The sequence below is a fragment of the Notamacropus eugenii genome, chromosome 5 (assembly GCF_028372415.1).
Source record: "Notamacropus eugenii isolate mMacEug1 chromosome 5, mMacEug1.pri_v2, whole genome shotgun sequence".
Taxonomy (NCBI): domain Eukaryota; kingdom Metazoa; phylum Chordata; class Mammalia; order Diprotodontia; family Macropodidae; genus Notamacropus; species Notamacropus eugenii.
Window position 1 is genome coordinate 67,585,848 of NC_092876.1, and position 17,159 is coordinate 67,603,006.

The window sequence follows — 17,159 nt, forward strand, 5'->3', positions numbered from 1 at the left end:
TTAAGACTTGGAATAAGTACCCACTCTCTCTCATCCTCCACCTCACCCAGTCTTGAGGAAAGATGCAGGTCTTGCCAATTTTTTACCAGGGGAGTAGGGGAAGGATTGTCCCCCAGGAGAGATTATATACCAGGACTAGTAGGGAGGGTGGGGGCAGGGGTGAACCCTGAATCCCTACTGCTCCTCTACCACAGAGGCCACAGACTTCTCTGAACAGGACAACTTGTGGACCCCTCTCCGAGGAAAGGAGTCACTTCAGGGACAGGATGGGTGAAAGGAGGGATGACACCCAAGATCCCAGTCTCAGACTCTTATCTGGGTTCCCCAACCTCACTCTTGGCCTGAGAGCTTTTTGATGGGGGGCCCTTGGACAAAAGCGTCCACATCTGGAACAGAAGCTCCCCAGATATGCTGAAGGGGGGAGGGGAGAGAATGGCCCCAGAGGCGGGGCAGTGCAAGGGTTAATGGGGCTGTGGTGGTGAAGGAGGAGAGCGATCTGGGGACCCCCAAAGGAGCAGGGGCCAGGGCCGAGAGGGACCGGGAACGTGCATGGGAGTGGGAGGGGAAGATCACTCCGGGAATGCGGCGCCCGGGTGGGGATGGGGGGAAGCGGCGGAGGGGGAGGGGCGAGGGCGTGGCCCAAGCTCCCCGCGGCCGCAGGTAGCCAATGGAGCGGCGGGTCCGGCGGCGGCGGCGGCGCCCCGCCCCCTGGGGCAGCGCGGACGGAGGGAGTAAGAAGTGCAGGAGCGGTGCGTGGGGTACTGGGCTCGGGGCGCGGGGCGCGGGAGCCGGAACCGGAGCCGCGCCAGCCCGGAGGGCCGCCGGCACGATGCCGCTCGCCCAGCTCGGGGAGCCCTGGCCGCTCACCGAGCTGCTTCCACTGGATCCCGAGGTGAGCGGGGCTGGGTGTCCCGGACTCTTGTGTCCCGGGGCTGCGGCGGGCGGGACCTCCCGGGATCCGGCCTGGGCTGGGCAGGCTACAATGGGAGCCCCCAGCCAGGGGCAGACAAAGACGGCGCTGCAGCTGGGGCAGGGGGAGGAACAGCTGGATCTCCCCCTGACCCCTCCCCCCGACCCCCCACTCAAGCAGCATCGCTCTTCCCTCCGCACCTCACGAGCCACCCGGAGCTGCCCTCTCCCGGAGAAACCCAGAGCTAAGGGGAGAAATCTGCCCTTAAGACACGCCCCTCCATCCCGTGCGGCTCCCCCGGCCAGAGAGTCCAGGGGAGAGTCCGTCTGGGCGGCTCCCTGGGGCCAGGTGAGGGAAGAGAGGAGAAGGGGTGCCCAGAGCTGGAGTTTGAGCCTTCTATGTGTGTTGGGGAGGGGAGGGCTGTGAGAGAGCTGATCGAGTCCTGGGAGACCTGCCCCACCCCTCATACTCACACACTTTGGGGGAGGGGGGCGTCGCTCCAGCAGGAGCTCTCCTGAACTCCCCCAGTACCACCAGGTAGGAGTAGGAATGCCCGGATGCCAGAGTGCTGGCATGAGCTATGGAACCGTCGATCCAGTAGTTTTACTCTTCTGGCTTTAGCCTGTTCCCAAACAGGTCTCTATTCTACTCGTTCCCGGCTGCAGCTGGCCGCCCAAGGGCTTGTTCTCCCCATCCTGGGGAGGCGCCTGATCTCTGCCATATCAGGCTACTCCTCTTGGCAAGGCTGCTCCAATTAAGTCCCCCCTGAACCAGGGGATGTCCTTATGGGTCCCAGGAACATTGCCAGTGCCTGTTTCCGGCCAGTGGTTCCTATGATCCTCCCTGCAGGGGCCAGATTTAGAGACCTGTCACCTCAGGGAGGAGGGCACCTTGTTTCTAAGTTTTACCTCCAACTTACTCTATCTTCCAGAGTAGGGGAGATGAAGTCCTTGGGCCCCTTTAAGGTGACTTTTGAGAGCTCAATTTGGACACGATCTGTGCTTCTCTAGGGCTGGGGTAAGTGAGGGCTGAGGAGAAGAACACCCAGGGCTAGTAAAACATAAGATCTTAGGTCCAGAACTAGGAATATAGCCTTTCTACTACCACCACCACCCTTACCTGAGGGCACAGTATTGGCTTCTACCCCTCCCTCCTGTTTCTGGAAAAAAGGCAGGCTTTCCTGGGGTATCTCTCCTTCCCCTCTTCCCAACTTAAGAGGCAGCTTTTGTCCCAGTCCTTCTGCTAGAGGTTAGCCCAACTTGGAGAGGACTTGGGCACCAAAGCCTTAGTCCCCAGGTACTGTTGCCTAGCTGGGCTCAGGCTAAGAACTGGATCACCACCAAGCTTGATGCTCTGGGGAAGCTGGGTGAACAGGCCCTGGGCCCTAATTCCCAAAAGAGCGGAGCAGGAAGAGATATCCTCCTGGCTGCTGCCCTGGCACGTAGGGCCCAGGGGCCCAGATCACCTGCCTATCCCTGCATGTACTTCAGTGGGCACCTTAGCAGGTATGATCCCTAGTTCTTCGAGTTCAGGTCTAGGCCTGAGGGAAGTGCTGAGTGCCCCCCCCCAGGTCATCCAGAGGGGTCCCTTGGCCCCCAGTGTGGCTGGCTGCTGCTGGGCCTTTAAAGGGGGTGGCAAGAGATTTGGGGGTGGGCCTTGTAGGGGGATTAGGTAACAGCCCTGAAGGAGCAATTTGAAGTAAATTGTCCTGGGATTCTTGCCATGAAGTTTTACAGGCCCAGTATCACCGTCCCGCTGACTCACCGGCTCCTGAGGAGAGGTGAGGAGCTGGGGCTGGCCTTGTTTCTGCTCCTTTCTCTCACCATGCTGGGGGGAGGGGAACAGGTCCCAGGGAGCAGAGGTGCCAGGGTGGGGCACGCCAGGCCAAGGGAGATGGATAAGGTTCCTGCCTCGGATTGATCTTTGTACTTCTCCTAAGGGACCCAGGAGTCCTGACATATATAAAGGGAAGCCCTTTACATTCACTTTCAGGGACAGGGGAAGGACAAGGACTGGCTAAGAGGGGGAGATGGCACAGTGTCTAGCCTTGAGGTTGTGCTGGCAGGGAAGGGCTCCTGGTCTCAGCACAGGGCTCAAGCTTTCCACCCCCATCCCCCACTCTAACTTCTTTAAGGAATCTTGCTCAGAGATCAAGCTCTTGCCAGAAACTCCACGTTAAGGTCCCAACTTGGGGATGGCTTGCTTTGAAAGGGGAGTAACATGGGCAAAATGGTGGCAGAGTTAGCCATCCCTTTGGGTGCAGGGACTCTCTCCCTGCATCCCCATACATTGAGTGGTGGTAGGGAAAAGGCGGAGTGGAGAATTCATGTAGAATTGGTGGGGGGAGCTAGGAGATAGCCCTACAGTGAGTTAGGAGACTTGGGTCCTAATGCCAACTCTGCCAATAACTAGATTATCTCGCTATTGAGGGGTGATGAATATAACAAAGGACCTTCATTCAAATCCTGCTTCCTCATCTATAAAATGAGGGCATTGGACTAGGTGACTTCCAGGGCCTCTTGCTGATCTCAGTCTGTGATTCCACTACCAAGTCATTTTTCTGGGCTTTGCTTTCCCCCTGTATAGAATCAAGGGCTTGAGCCCTGCCAGTTTTATTATCAACAGTTTTATAACTTGGGTTCTCTTTCTCACTTTCTCTTTAATGCACAAGGTAATCTTCAGCCAGTCACTCTGCTTCTGTTTCTGTTTCTTTTGAGAGGGTTGGGGTCTTATCAGCCAAGGCCAGGACCCCTCTTCTCACCTTCTCTCAGGAGCATTAGGGATGGCCATCCCAGTCAGATATGGGGCCGGCCTTGGGACAAAGGCACCCATCCTGGCCCTCCTTCCCCTACCTCCCGAAGTGGGCTCACTGACTCCATAGAAGGTGCCAGACGACTGAGTGCATGTTATTGTTTGGGTAACAGGAGCTGTGGGGCGGGCGGGTGGCTGAAGCCGGCCCCAGAGGGTTGGGCTGTTCTCACGAGAGAACAGGGGCCCTGCTGTTCTCCCCGGAACACCGTGTCTGCTTTCAGCCCCAGTGACATGTAACCGATAGTCAACCTGACCTCCAGGTATAGGTGCTGCCGCCACTGAGGCTCCTGGACTGAATCAGCCTGGGCATTGTGGGGGAGGGGCACAGGAAGGGGGTCACAGGGAGTCAGGCCTCACCCCACCCCTTCCTGCCTAAGATGGTCATAGTCACAGCTGTTAGAGGGGACATTCTTAGCCAGAGGTTGGGCTGGTCCCATCTGTACTACTAATTTGCTATGTATGTATCTTAGGCAAGTCATGGCCCTCTTGGCCTCAGTCCCTTCCTCTGTAAAATGGGTCTGATTATTTTCAGAGGACTGTTGTGAAGAAAGTGCTTTGTTTCTGAGAAATATGAGTTGCTGCTGTGGCTTCATAGAACTGGGGGAGGGGGCGAAGCGATACAGCCAAGCCATAATCAGGCTGGGCCCTATATAGACTGGGATCATGGGGCAAGAAATTAAAGGAGAGGCTGGAGACCTGAGTTAACTCTGCTAGACCCAGCTCTGCCACTTACTAGCTGAAGAACCTTAATCAACTCACTTCCCTCCGAGCTAAAGTTTCCTCAACAATAAAATAAGAAGGTTAGACCAGATCTCTAAGGTCCCTAAATCTACAATTATCAGTGCTTCCTATATGCCAGGGATACAAAGAAACAATCCCTATCTTCATAGAACTTAAATTCTATTCAGGGGAAACCACAAGTATACAAATAAATGAGATAGATACAAAGTAATTTCTGGGAGGGTGGATACTCTCAACAACAGGATCCTGGAGGCCTCCTTTAAGAAGTGGCACTTGAGTCAATTGAGGAGAGAGCACTCCAGGAATGTGGAACCACCTGTGCAAAGGCACTGAGGTGAGAGATGGAAAGAGTTGTGCTGTAAGACAAACAGCAAGCAGGCCAGTTTGACCGAACTGTAGCCCCCATGAGGAAGAGTAGTGTGCAGTATGCCTGGAAAGGTAGGCAGGAGGCGCAGTGTGGAGGGCTTTAAATGACAAACAAAGGAGTCCCCAAGGAAGGGGGTATTCTGAGCCAGGCAACAGTCCCTACACACCTTCTTCCCCCTTTCCTGTGCCTACGCCTCAGCCAAGGGGTGGGCATGGTGATCAGCCCTGGCATGCAGCCCCAGGGTGACCAGCAGGGAGCAGGGCTGCTGGATGCCAAGGCTGGCATCTGAACCTGGTGCCCCAGGCTGGCCACTTCCTGTCTCTGTGGTGGCCAGTGTTTTCTTCCTCCATCTGCTCCTCAGTTTCACAGGAAGTCAAACTTGCCCTTCCCCCTACCCCAAACCAGTTCTTGTGCTTTGGTGGGGGACAGAAGGGGTGGGTCTGAGACACCCATCGGAAACCACTATCAAGTCCACCAAGGAGGCTGGGGCTCACTCTGCCTATGCTAGGGGGCTGCAGGACTCCACTCCCTAGTTTGTTCATCCTCACCAGATCCTTTTTCCTGTCCTTTTGTTCTGGGGGCTCCCTTTGAGTCAAGTGTGCTTCTGGAAGGAAACTGAGAGTGTCACCATTCCAGAATTCCAAGGGGACTCAGTTCAACCCCCTCATGTTACAGATGAGGGAACTGAGACCTAAGGAGGCTCATTGACTTTTCCTAAAGTCTTGCGGGTAATAAATATTGAAGGCAGGATTGGGACCCAAGTCTGATTCCACTTGTACCATGGCATCTTCTTAAGTCAGAGGAGACTTGATTTACTTTGCTAGAGAAAGCTCTGGCTTAGACAGAGACCGAGGGTCTCTGCCCCAGATGGCATGAGTGCCAGCCGGCAGGGATGCTCTCTGAGATATAATGAGTCTGTGTTAGTGAGGAAAGCATCCGAGGCCCTTATTAAAAGGCAGGCAGGCGGAATTTGACCCTGCAGTCATTGAATTGGACACAGGTGGAAAAAGGAAGTTAGTTAAAAGCTTTGCTAGTTTATTTAGGCAATTTATTTCAAGGGAATGGTTTTTGGATTATCCAAGTGGGCACCTTTCTTGTGCCCTTCCTATCCCTTCCCTACATCCTTGGGTGAGCAAGTCACCTTAACCTCTGTCCGCTTTAGCTTACTCATCTGTAAAATGGGCATAATAATAACACCTACCTCACTGAGTTGTTGTGAGGATCAGATGAGATCATACTTGTTAACAGTCTGCAAACCTTAAAGTGCTATTATTATCATGTTATTATCATGAGCATGTCAGCCTGTCCTTCTTTCTCTTGTGCAGTGTTCCAGAAGGAGAAACTAGGCCTGGGGAGGGGATATAGACTGTAGCATGCTGGGTTCCAGCCTGCACAAGCTCTCTACTGGGCCTCAGCATAGAGTGTGAGGATTGGATCAAGCTGGGGATTCAGAGGGGGAGGGGAATAGACAGTTGAACTCTGTTCTGGGGAGGATTAGGGGAATTAAAAGGTTTGGAAGGAGGGATGTCCCAGGGGAGAAGAGGAAGGGAGGGGTTATGTAACAGGGCATGGCTTTGCTGGCTGCTGCCTGGGACCAGGGAGGAGGACAGGCAGGGGAAGATGCAAGTAAGGCCACTGAAGCGCCATGAACCTTGGTCTCTGCCTGAAAGACTTATACTCCTACCCAGCCTCCTAAGGCAGGGAACTTAGGCCCAAAGTTGGGGTTATCAGCTCCCCCAAGTCACATAGTGCATAGGTGAAATTGAGTTTGTTGTTCAGCTGTGTCCAACTCTCTGTGACCCCATTTGGGTTTTTCTTGGCAGAGATACTAGAGTGGTTTGCCACAGATGAGGAAACTGAGGCAAATATGGGTAAGTGACTGGCCCAGAGTCACGCAGCTATTAAGTGTCTGAGGCTGGATTTGAGCTCACAAAGATGAGTTACCGATTCCAGGCTCAGTGCTCTATCCACTATGCCACCTGTCTGTACCTGAGACTAAGTTTGGGGACTGCTCTTTGAATCTGGGAGGATATTGAAGATGCCCTGGCTGTTCCTGAGAATGGCCCAGATTCCTTGGATCTGAAAACAAAGGAGGGATAGATGAATCGGTCCCCTTGGCCCAGGCTGGGCTGGATGCTTTCCCCAGGACCAGCTCCTTATCTTTGGCTCAGTGTCCATGATAGCCTGAGGTGTGGGAGCTTGAGGCCTTCTGGAAGATGCCTGAATCCTGGGGCTGAAGGGACTAAAGCAACTGAGTCACGTTTCCCTCACAGCTCAGAATAGGGAGGGACCTTAGAACAGAGGATGTTAGAGCTGGGAAAGGCCTTAAAGCATGAAATGCTAGAGGTAGCAAGGCCCTTAGAACACAAAGTATTGGAACTGGAAGGAGATTTCAGGGTCCAGAATTTTGGCACTGGAAGGGCCCTTAGAACATGGGGTATTGGAACTTGGGAGGGGCCTCAGAACAGAGATTATAAGAGTTGGGAGACCCTTAGAAACCTTTTAATCCAACCTCCCACCCCCAGCTCACACCACCACCATGAAACAGAGAAGGCTATGGAAAGGCCCTGGTGGATGTGGGTTCAAATCCTGACTCTGTGGTCATAGGTAAATCACTTCACAAGTCCAACTGAATGACCTCTGAGCTCCCTTCCAGCTACAATTCTGTGACCCTAAGGAAGGAAAGTGATTTGCCCAGGACCTCATAGCTACTCCAAGACACTGGCCAGACTAGAACTCACATATGTGACTTCCCAGGCAGGGTTCTTAAGAAGGATAACACCTCCCATAATTGTTCTTGTGGTTCTGTAAGGCATGGAAAGTGTATTCATTCTTGACAACAATCACAGGAGGTAGGCACCATAAGTACTATTCCCATTATGTAGACAAAGAAACTGAGACTCAGGATTGGACGCTTGCCCATGGTCACCAGGAATGTTGGTGCTGGTATCTAACCCAGGGTCTCCCGACTCTCAGTCTGATCTTCTGTTTATTGGATCACACAGCAGTATTTTGGTGGATCTAGGATCCAGACCTGCCTCATCCTTCTCATATGGGCCAACCTAAAAGAGGACAACAGAAGCCCCTGCTCCCAAAACTCTCCCTCTTCTCCTGGGCAGGCATGACCTTGGGGAAAACCCCATCCCTTCAGGGTACCTCAGTTTCCTTGTTTGTAAAATGAAGGCATTAGGTTAGATCAAAAATGTGAATCCCCCCCCATGATGCCTATTCTCATCCTCTGTACTCAGGATCCCAGGGGACTACATTGATGTTTCAGAAGAGACAGATTAACTCCCAAGGTTCCCCTCCTTCTGTTTTGGCATCCCTTTGTCATTAAGCTGTGCATCCCAGTCAAATATGACAGGTTCTCCTCCATCTTTTTTTTCTAGAATGGGCAAATTCCTGGAGAAGACACTGGAAGACATTCCTCTAAGGTGAGAATCAAGGGGCCTGGTTTTGGAGTGGAGGGGTATGGGGGAGGGGAGACTTTAGGCTTGAGTGAGGAGAGGGCAGGTCTCAAGCCTCCCAGGCAGAATCTGAGGCTGTGGTCACACCTGTGTTCCACCCTGAAAGTAGCATCTCCTCTAGAAAAAGAAGGAAGGAAGGAAGGAAGGAAGGAAGGAAGGAAGGAAGGAAGGAAGGAAGGAAGGAAGGAAGGAAGGAAGGAAGGAGGAAGGAAAGGAAGGAAGGAAGGAGGGAAGGAGGGAGGGTGGGAGGGAGGGAGGAAGGAAAGACAAAGGAGGGAGGAAGGAAGGGAAGGAAGACAAAGGAGGGAGGAAGGAAAGAAGAAAGACGTGGAAGGAAGAAGAACAAAGGAGGAAGAAAGGAAGGAAGGACGTAGAACCAGGAAGGAAAGAAGGAAGGATTTATTAAGTATCAGGCACCAAGTGCTTTAGAAGTTTTGTCTCGTTTGACCACAACCCTAGGAGTTAGATGTTATCATTATTCCCATTTTACAGTGTGAGGGAAACTGAGGCAAACAGATTAAGTGATTTGGCCAGGGTCACACAGCTAGTGAGTATCTGAGGCTGGATTTGAACTTGGGTCTTCCTGAGTCCTGGTCCAGCACGGTATCCACTGTGCCACCTAGTTGCTTAGATACGAGTGGGGCATTAGAACATACAACATCAGAGCTGGAAGGTGTATGAGGATGCAGAATGTCAGCGTTGGCAAAGACCTTAGAACTGTGTGAGGTCCAGGAAGCTCACACTTCCCTCTCGGCAAGCCCTTCATTTGACAGGTCCAGCAGTAGAGAAAAAGTGATCTATTTAAAGTTCGGCGTTTTATCAGTCAGGGTCGAGTCACTGTTAGGAACCAGGCTCTCTGCCAGCTTCTCTCCTGCCCCCAACCCCATTAATCCAAGGTTCTTGTCCTTCCATGCTCCTCAGAGGGTTTGGATCACCAGCTCTCCAGTCTGGCAGACTCATGATCCTTCTCCATGAGGGCATAGGGATAGGACACACTGTCTGCATTAGACAGATAGGGAAACTGAGGCCCAGAGGGGTGAAGGACAGGCTTTTGATCAGTAACCGAGGCTGGTCTGAGGGCAGAGGGTCAGGGGCCTTTTCTGTGGTTTGCTGAGCTCACTGTGGTCACTCCTATGTTGTGGGCTCGAGGAGACAAAATCCTTGCTGTAGGCTTGGACCCAACCTTAGATTTTAGAACTTCTTGTTCACAAGTGTACTCCACTCATTTTACTCCCTTCCAAAAAACTGAGGCCCAGAGGAAGGGAAGGTCAAGGTCAGGCAAGTGGGAAGCATCATAGTCAGGACTTGAGCCCAGGTGCTCTGCCTTTCAATTAGTCATTCCACTGGGTCTGTCGTTTCCTCTGGGCCTCCAGAGTCCCACCTTCGTGCCTAGCCCTCTCCTCTCCTCTGGGATTTGGTGACCCTCTCTTTGTTTCTGCTACCCTCCTTCTGTACCCACAGGCTGGATCATAAAGGAGACCTTTGGGACCCAGGGTCTGGCCCCATTTCCCCTGTTGTAATAATAGATTGGGGGGAGGGTAATAGTGAAAGTTCCCTGGGATAGGGAGAGGCTCAGTAGTGATGACCATTGTGTGAGCTGTGATGCTGCCCTAGAATGGGAATGGAGACCCCTGGGTCAGCAGCAGGCCCAGCTCTCCAGAGGGACTGGTAGCTGCTGGGGTAACTCCATGGTAGTCACTAAGGCCTAGAATGGGAGTAGGGAGCAACTGAGGAAAGCCAGACCAGAGAAGGAAATAAGAGAGGGAGGGGGCAAAAGAAACAATGCCTCTGCTCCCATGGGGCATCCATGCCTCCTGCTGGACTCTAGCCTTGGGTGGAGTGACCCTGGTAGCCAGTGAACTGCCCACCACCATCTGGTTGGCTACTGAGGAACAGGAGGTGCTAGGCCAGGGTGAGGGATATGGGGTCTGGGCCCCAGGGCAGGTGGGGGACGTAGCCTAGCATGGAATGCTTCACCATCTTGGCAAGATGCCTTGAACAGAGCTAGCCTCATCCTGGAGAAACCAAAGCCCTCGAGGGATAAAGCAGCTGAGGTCCACAGTGTGACATTTGTGAGGCCTGATGACTCTTAGTCCTAATCCTCCACCCCTGGAAGAGTGCTATGCCTAGTGTAACTGTGTATTCAGCACTCTGTCCAAGCAGTCCCCTGCCTGCCTGCTATGGAGTATGGGAGAAACGAGAGAGAGACAGAGAGACAGAGACAGAGAAAGAGATCTTGATTTGGTCTCTGGTACCCACATGGCTTATTTGCTTCCTCAGTATTTGGTTTTTAGGGATCCTTATGTTTTCATGGTTGTAGTCACTATGGATAGAGATCTTTTCATATTTCCCAGAATTCCTCATATTTGTCCATTTTTATCAGCACATTGATACTTCATCATACAGATGTCCCACTGCCACCATTTGTCCTGCCATCCCTCACACCGAGAGGCACCCACTTTGATTCTAGTTCTTGGCTGTCACAAAGGGAGATATTGGATCTTTGTTAGTACTGCCCCCATTTTACAGATGAGGAAACTTCCTTTGGTACAAGGGAAAGAGCCCTGGCCCTGGGTTCAGATCCCATTCATGCTTATTACCTGTGGCACTCTGGGCAAAGCACTTACTCTCCTCATGCCTCAGTTCCCTCATCTCTAAAATGAGGGGGTTGGACCAGATGGTTTCCCTTTTTAAAATTTTAATTGTTTTTAGGAAATGGTACCTGACCTCAGTAAGCTTATATTCTAATCAGGGAAGAGAACACTTCCGGGGAGTAGAGGATAGGGAAAGGTTTTTTGGTCTGGAAAGTTGCAGGAATGGTAAATGAAACAATTTTTGTTGTTGTGGAGCCGTTTCAATTGTGTCCAACTGTCTGTGACCTCATTGCGGGGTTTTCTTGGCAAAGACACTGGAGTGGTTTGCCATTTCCTTATCCAGCTCACTTTACAGATGAGGAAACTGAGGCAGACAGGGTAAAATGACTTGCCCAAGATTTCTAGGTTTAGGATACTGTGATGCTCACAAACTTTCTTTTTCTTAGAACTGAAGAGAACAGGCCCCCTTCTACAGGGAGGAAAGATCGGGACTGAAGATACCAAGTATTCTTCTCTCCCAGTGCCTGCACTTCCAGGAGCAGGCTGGTCTCCTCTCTCCTCAGGAAAGTAGATTCAGACTTCTCCAAGAGAGAAGATGAGGAATGAGTGGGGACCAAACCTGAGAGAAGCCTCCTACGACCTAGCACAGCTACGCACTCCTGGGGGAAGGAGACATCTCCTAGGATGTGGTGGTGGTAGTTGAGAGCACATGATCTGGGAGTAGGTCAGTGAGCCTGCCCACAGTCAGAAACAGAGTGATCCCCGGGTTCTGAGTCAGAAGAAAGACCTGGGTACAAGTCCATACAGCATCACTAAGGAGAAAACTGTGGGTGAGTCACTTCCTTGGTTCTGAGTCTCAGTTTTCCTAGCTGTAAAATGGGAATAAAGAGACTCCTAGGGATGTGGAGAGGGAGGTGCTTAGTGAGTAGAGCAGTACTATGAAAATGTTACCTTCATTTTGGGTGGAGCCATACCCTTCTATGGGAAGTCCAAGATGTCAGTTATCACCTGTCCATGCCCTCTCTCCATCCCTTTGCCCAGCTGTCTGCTCTTGCCTGGCTCAATTTCACCCCAATCCCAAAGATGGAGAGCTACCCAGCTGTGTGTGAACAATCTCAGATGGACTTTGCTTCTCCTGCTACCCAGATGGAAGGCGAGGCCTGGGTGTGGCAGAAGGGCCCACAGAACTATTTCTTGGCAGGTATCTCCTGCCCAAGGTGTTTGGAGAGGGTGGGGCCCCCCCAGTCTAGTCCAACCCTCATATATTAAGTGCCTACCTTTATATGTGCAAAGCCCCAGGGTACAGAGCTGACCCTACCCTTAGGGTGGCCCCAGTGTCTCGGTGGGGGTTATGACAGCAACCAGATACCTGATTATTTGAGTAGGGAGAGAAAGCACTAGCAGCCACTTCCCACCCAGAGCAGAGAGGCCATCTGGATTCAAAGTCAAAAGTCCTGAGTTCGAGTCCTGATTGATGCTGCTTAGCTGGCCCCTCTGTCAAAGTTTCTTTCTGCAGGGCTGCTGAAGATGAGACCATAACTGCCTGCTAAGAACAGAATTTGTATATTCTCCTTTCCTTTGTAAATATGTAAATGTCCATTTGATCAGTGATTTCACAGGATTTGGTACTTAGAACTGGCAGGGATCTTAGAAGCCAGGCCCAACTACCTCGTTTTCCTCCAAGTGAGGGGACTGAGGTCCAAGAAACGAAATACTTCATCCAAGGTGGCAGTTGTACCCAGGGCCTCTGATGTCAAATCTAAAATTCTCTCCACTGTCCGGGGCTGACACTTTGAGACATGGGCATTCTATGGCTGAGGCAGCCAGTAGCTTGGTGGATAGAATATTGGGCCTGGAAACAGACCTGAGTTCAAATTTCACTTCAGACATTTACTAACCATGTGACCATGGGCAAGTCACTTTACCTCTTTGCCTTAGTTTCTTCATCTGTAAAATGGGCATGATGAAGATCAAATGAGATAATAATTGTTAATGCCTGGCGCATAGTAGGTGCAGTAGAAATGTTATCATTATCATCTCCAATGACGAAGATCCCTACCTATCCTTGCCTGACAATCCTACGTGATAGAAAAGGCATCAATTAAACAAACAAACAAAAAAAAAACCCAAGCATACTTCATGGGAGATACGCATAATAAAACTACCCCCTCCCAGCTAGGATCTGTAGCTCTTTTCAGGGTCCATAATTCTCTTTGGGCTTGGGAAAATCTGAGTTTGAATCTTGCCTTAGACACTTAGAAGCTGTGTCACCCTAGTCAAGTCACTTAACCTCTGCCTCAATTTCCTCATCTGTAAAAAGGGGATAATAACAGCACCTACCTGCCATGGTGGTTGTGAGGATCAAATGAGATAATGTTTGTAAAACCCTTAGCCCAAGGCTTGGTACATAGTAAGCCCTGAGTAAATGCTAGCTCTCGTTATTACGGTTGTTTATAAAGAGTCTTGTCATCCCCAAAGCGCTGTATAAATGCTAGCTCACTGTTATGGCTGTTGTGATTTTTCTTTGATTGTTTTCTCATATCAGGGTGGCATCTTTGTCCTGGAATCTACTTGTCCTACCCTCTCCCACCCAGCCCCTCTGGACGTTTCTGCCTGAGTTCATGGGTCTACTCTATAATCCTTGATTTTCTTGGGAAGCTTTCTGATTACAGGGTGGGACTGGGGGTGTTCTGCCTATCCTGGAGTGGATTGGTGACCTTCTGGATGCAGGAACTCCCTGCAGAGGGGACCATGGGCCACAACCAGGCTCAGCCTTTGCTACTCTTGTCTCTCCCGTCCCATCACTTTCCCTCAGGATTAGACTAGAGACCACACACCATAATGTCCAGACTGTTGAACTTGGAAGCAGCAAATCCTGGCTTCCAGTCTCCACTCTCTTGTTTACCCGCTATGTGACCTTATGTCAGCCAGCCTCTTGGAGTCTTAAAAGTTTCCTCATCTCTGGACTAACAGTAGTAACTGCTGCCTAGGACTGTTGTAAGCTCAAATGAGATAATGTTTGTAACCCTGCAACCTTTTGTTGTTTCATCATTTTTCAGTTGTGTCTAACTCTTCATAAACCCATTTGGGGTTTTCTTGGCAAAGATACTAGAGTGGTTTGTTATTTCCTTCTCCAGCTCATTTTATAGATGAGGAAACTGAGGCAAAGAGGGTTAAGTGACTTGTCCAGGGTCACACAGATAGTAAGTGTCTGAGGCCAGATTTGAATTCAGGAAGATGAGTCTTCTTGACTTCAGGTCCAGTGCTCTGTCCACTGTGCCAGCTCTATATTAGGGGTTCTTGACTTGAGGGTCCATCGATCCCCAAGGCATCCTTGGATGGATTTCTGAGTGCTCTATGAATCTATTTTTGTTTTTAACATTTTGATAACTATACTCCAGTATAATTGACTTCCTTTGTAATCCTACATACAGGGTGTCTCAAAAGTCTCAATATAGTTTTAAGTTAGCTCAAAACTTATCTAAGACTTTTGGAACATTCTCTATTTTCTTTGTAAAAAAGCATTATTCTGAGAAGAGATCCATAGGCTTCACCAGACTGCAGATCAAATGAGATAGTAGTTACAAAGTGCTTAGCACGTTCCTGGCACACAGTAAGTGCTTAATAAATGTTTTTCTTTTCCATCTTTATCATCAATGATATGGTACCGTGACACTTGTGCTATCCATGGGTTGCCCTTTCCTTGTGAATCTTGCGTCCCCTGCTATCTTTTCCAGTGCTGTCTCTCCTAGATAATATTGTTTAATGTCACTTCTCATAAACAAGTCATTGCTGGTGCCCTCTCATGGGCACCAGTTTTTTCCCTTGCTATCTTGCAGTTTTAATTCTTCAGAAATGATGCAGTTCCCTGATTTGTAGCATCAGCATCAGAACACTGAGATCACAAATATTGGATTTTTGGGGGTTGTTTTCAGGGAACAGCTTGGGCTCACTGGAAGTGCTAGGCATTTCCCCAAATTGTATTCAGTCCCCTGTCATCCTCCTATTCGTTTCTATCTAAGAGGTGCCCCCAGTTGAACCAGCCCAGTGGACTCCCATCCGTCTAGAGACATCTCATCATCTGAACAGCAGACATCCTTCATGCACTTAGTAATTCCAAGGGTGGAACGTCGGGCCACCTTCTTGCCAGAGTGGGTGATTGTAGACCTCCCTGCAGGGCTTCTGTAGAAATGTCCCCCACAGATAGGAACAACCTAGATGAGACCTCCCCATCTCTAGGGAATCCCTCTTTCATTCCCCTTGCATACCAAACACTTTCCACACCAGTGGCAAACATATACCTCCTTATTTCATGTTTCACTTGATATGATCAATCATTGAACAGAGTTATTTCTTCGGCGCCATTTCTCTCAGGGAATATCACTCGACCTTAACATGTGCACGGGAGGCACCCTGTTGGCAGAGAGCCTTTATGCCAAATTTACAACGTTGGGTCAAATGTCTTTTTCATAACAAACAAACAGAAGGCAAAGTGAATCTAATATTCTCTACCCACTTCAGCCAGGTGTGACCGACTGGCCTACCATGGAATAGGATTTGTGAAGCCCTACTTGTTCCTGTCGTCTGTTTTTACCACAGACATCTTGGCCATGCCGTGTGGTCTTTCTCATAAAGATTGTTTTGTGATAAGATGGTAGTTCTGTGAGTTAGTAGTTCACAATGCCTTTTTCAAAAATTCAATTTTTTTCAGTGAACAAAAAGACAGTTTTCTTCTGCTCACATACAAAGTTCCTCATCTCTAAACTGGGAATCATGGTAGCACCTCCGTCCAGGGGCTGTAAGAAGACTTAGATGAGATGTTTATCTGAACATTTTGCAGTCTTTAAAGCTTTATGTTGGGGGTCCTTAAGAGGCCATTTTCATTGGCTGCCCCCCAATGCCTGGAATTCTTTCTCTCCCTCCTCATCTTCATCTCTTGGCTTCTTTCAAGTCCCAGCTAAAATCTCTCTTTCTGCCAGATCACCCTTAATGCCAGTCCTTCCCTCCGAGAGCATCCTCAATCTTTCCTGCATATATCTTGTTTGTACACTGTTGTTTGCATGTTGTCACTCATTAGGTTGGGAGCTCCTTAAGGGAAAGGACTATTTTTTGCCTGACACATAGTAGGTACTTAATAAATGCTTGATGATTTTTGGACATAATATAGTATTCTTGGATCCCCTAGGGGTATATGGATAGATCTGAAGGGGTCCCCTGCCCATAAAGGGAGAAATCCTTGTGACGAACATGTTTTAACATAACAACCAAATTCCTGCATTGGCCAGGTCTGGAAAAGGCATGCTCTATCCACTGTGCCACCTGTATGGCAGGCTTTGGCATACAGCAAGCACTTAATAAATGCTTGTCTACTGATTAGTTATCTGTTGGTGAGAAAACTAAGGCCTAGAATAGCAAAGTATATTGTCCAAGGGAGGATATTGATCGACTAGCAGAAGTAGACCCCGTTGCTTCGCTCTGGTCCTTGGTCTCCTTATTTTACAAATGAGAGGACTGGAGCACATGTTGTCAGAGCACTCTGGGACCTCTAGCATTCTGGGTCGTAAGGACCCCTCCAGCTCAGGTGGTGTGTGTTCTGACGTGACAATGAGCCAGGCCTGGAGGCTGAAGAAGGCTGGCTTGGAAGGGGTGGGGTGGAGGGGTGGAGAAGTCAGGGGAGCGAGCATTCGGGTTAGAGTACGTTATTCCTCCTGGGGAAATAATGGGAAATAAGGTAGGGGAGCTCTCCAGAGATCACATGGTAGGCAGGGGGCCTTGAATGCCAGCCTAAAGAATTTGATAGCTAGAAGTGGTTCTCCTAGGGATTGATTATTTTGAGAATGTTCTCCACCTATTTCCTATTTGATTTTCCTCAGCTTAAAAAGGGGTTTCTAAATGTGGGGGGGTATATCTCCTCCAAGAGGCTGGGAAGGTAGTATAACACAGTGGAAAGGGCCTAGCTCTGGAGTCAGAGGCCCTGGGTTCAAATCCTAGCTCTCCTACCGAATAACTGTGTGACCTTAAGTTACTTCATCCCAAAACCTCAGTTTCCTCATCTGTAAAATGGGGGGATTGGACCAGATCTATTTGTTTTTATTGTACCTTCCCTGTGGAGAGGAAGCTCCTGGTGAGGAACTCTCCCTACTAAAGTGGATTCAAACCTCCTCTGGCAATGTGGCCTTAAAGAATTACCTGGGATGAGAGAGGGGAGTGACTGCCCAAGATCACACACAGCCAGTTAATGAGTCTGAGGTCAGCTCTCTGTCCACCAC

The 17,159-nt window shown here is 50.0% G+C and overlaps 1 protein-coding gene across 2 annotated transcripts in view; it reads left to right on the forward strand.

Moving 5' to 3' along the window:
* The first annotated feature begins 729 nt into the window (after positions 1–729).
* Positions 730–17,159, forward strand: part of RPS6KA1 (ribosomal protein S6 kinase A1) — a 60,637-nt gene continuing 44,207 nt past the window's right edge. For both annotated transcript variants that reach the window (XM_072609468.1, XM_072609470.1), the window contains exons 1-2: positions 730–892; positions 8,219–8,263. In XM_072609468.1, coding sequence (XP_072465569.1) covers positions 830–892; positions 8,219–8,263 — 108 coding nt within the window. In that variant the 5' untranslated portion in view covers positions 730–829. The remainder of the gene's footprint in view (positions 893–8,218; positions 8,264–17,159) is intronic.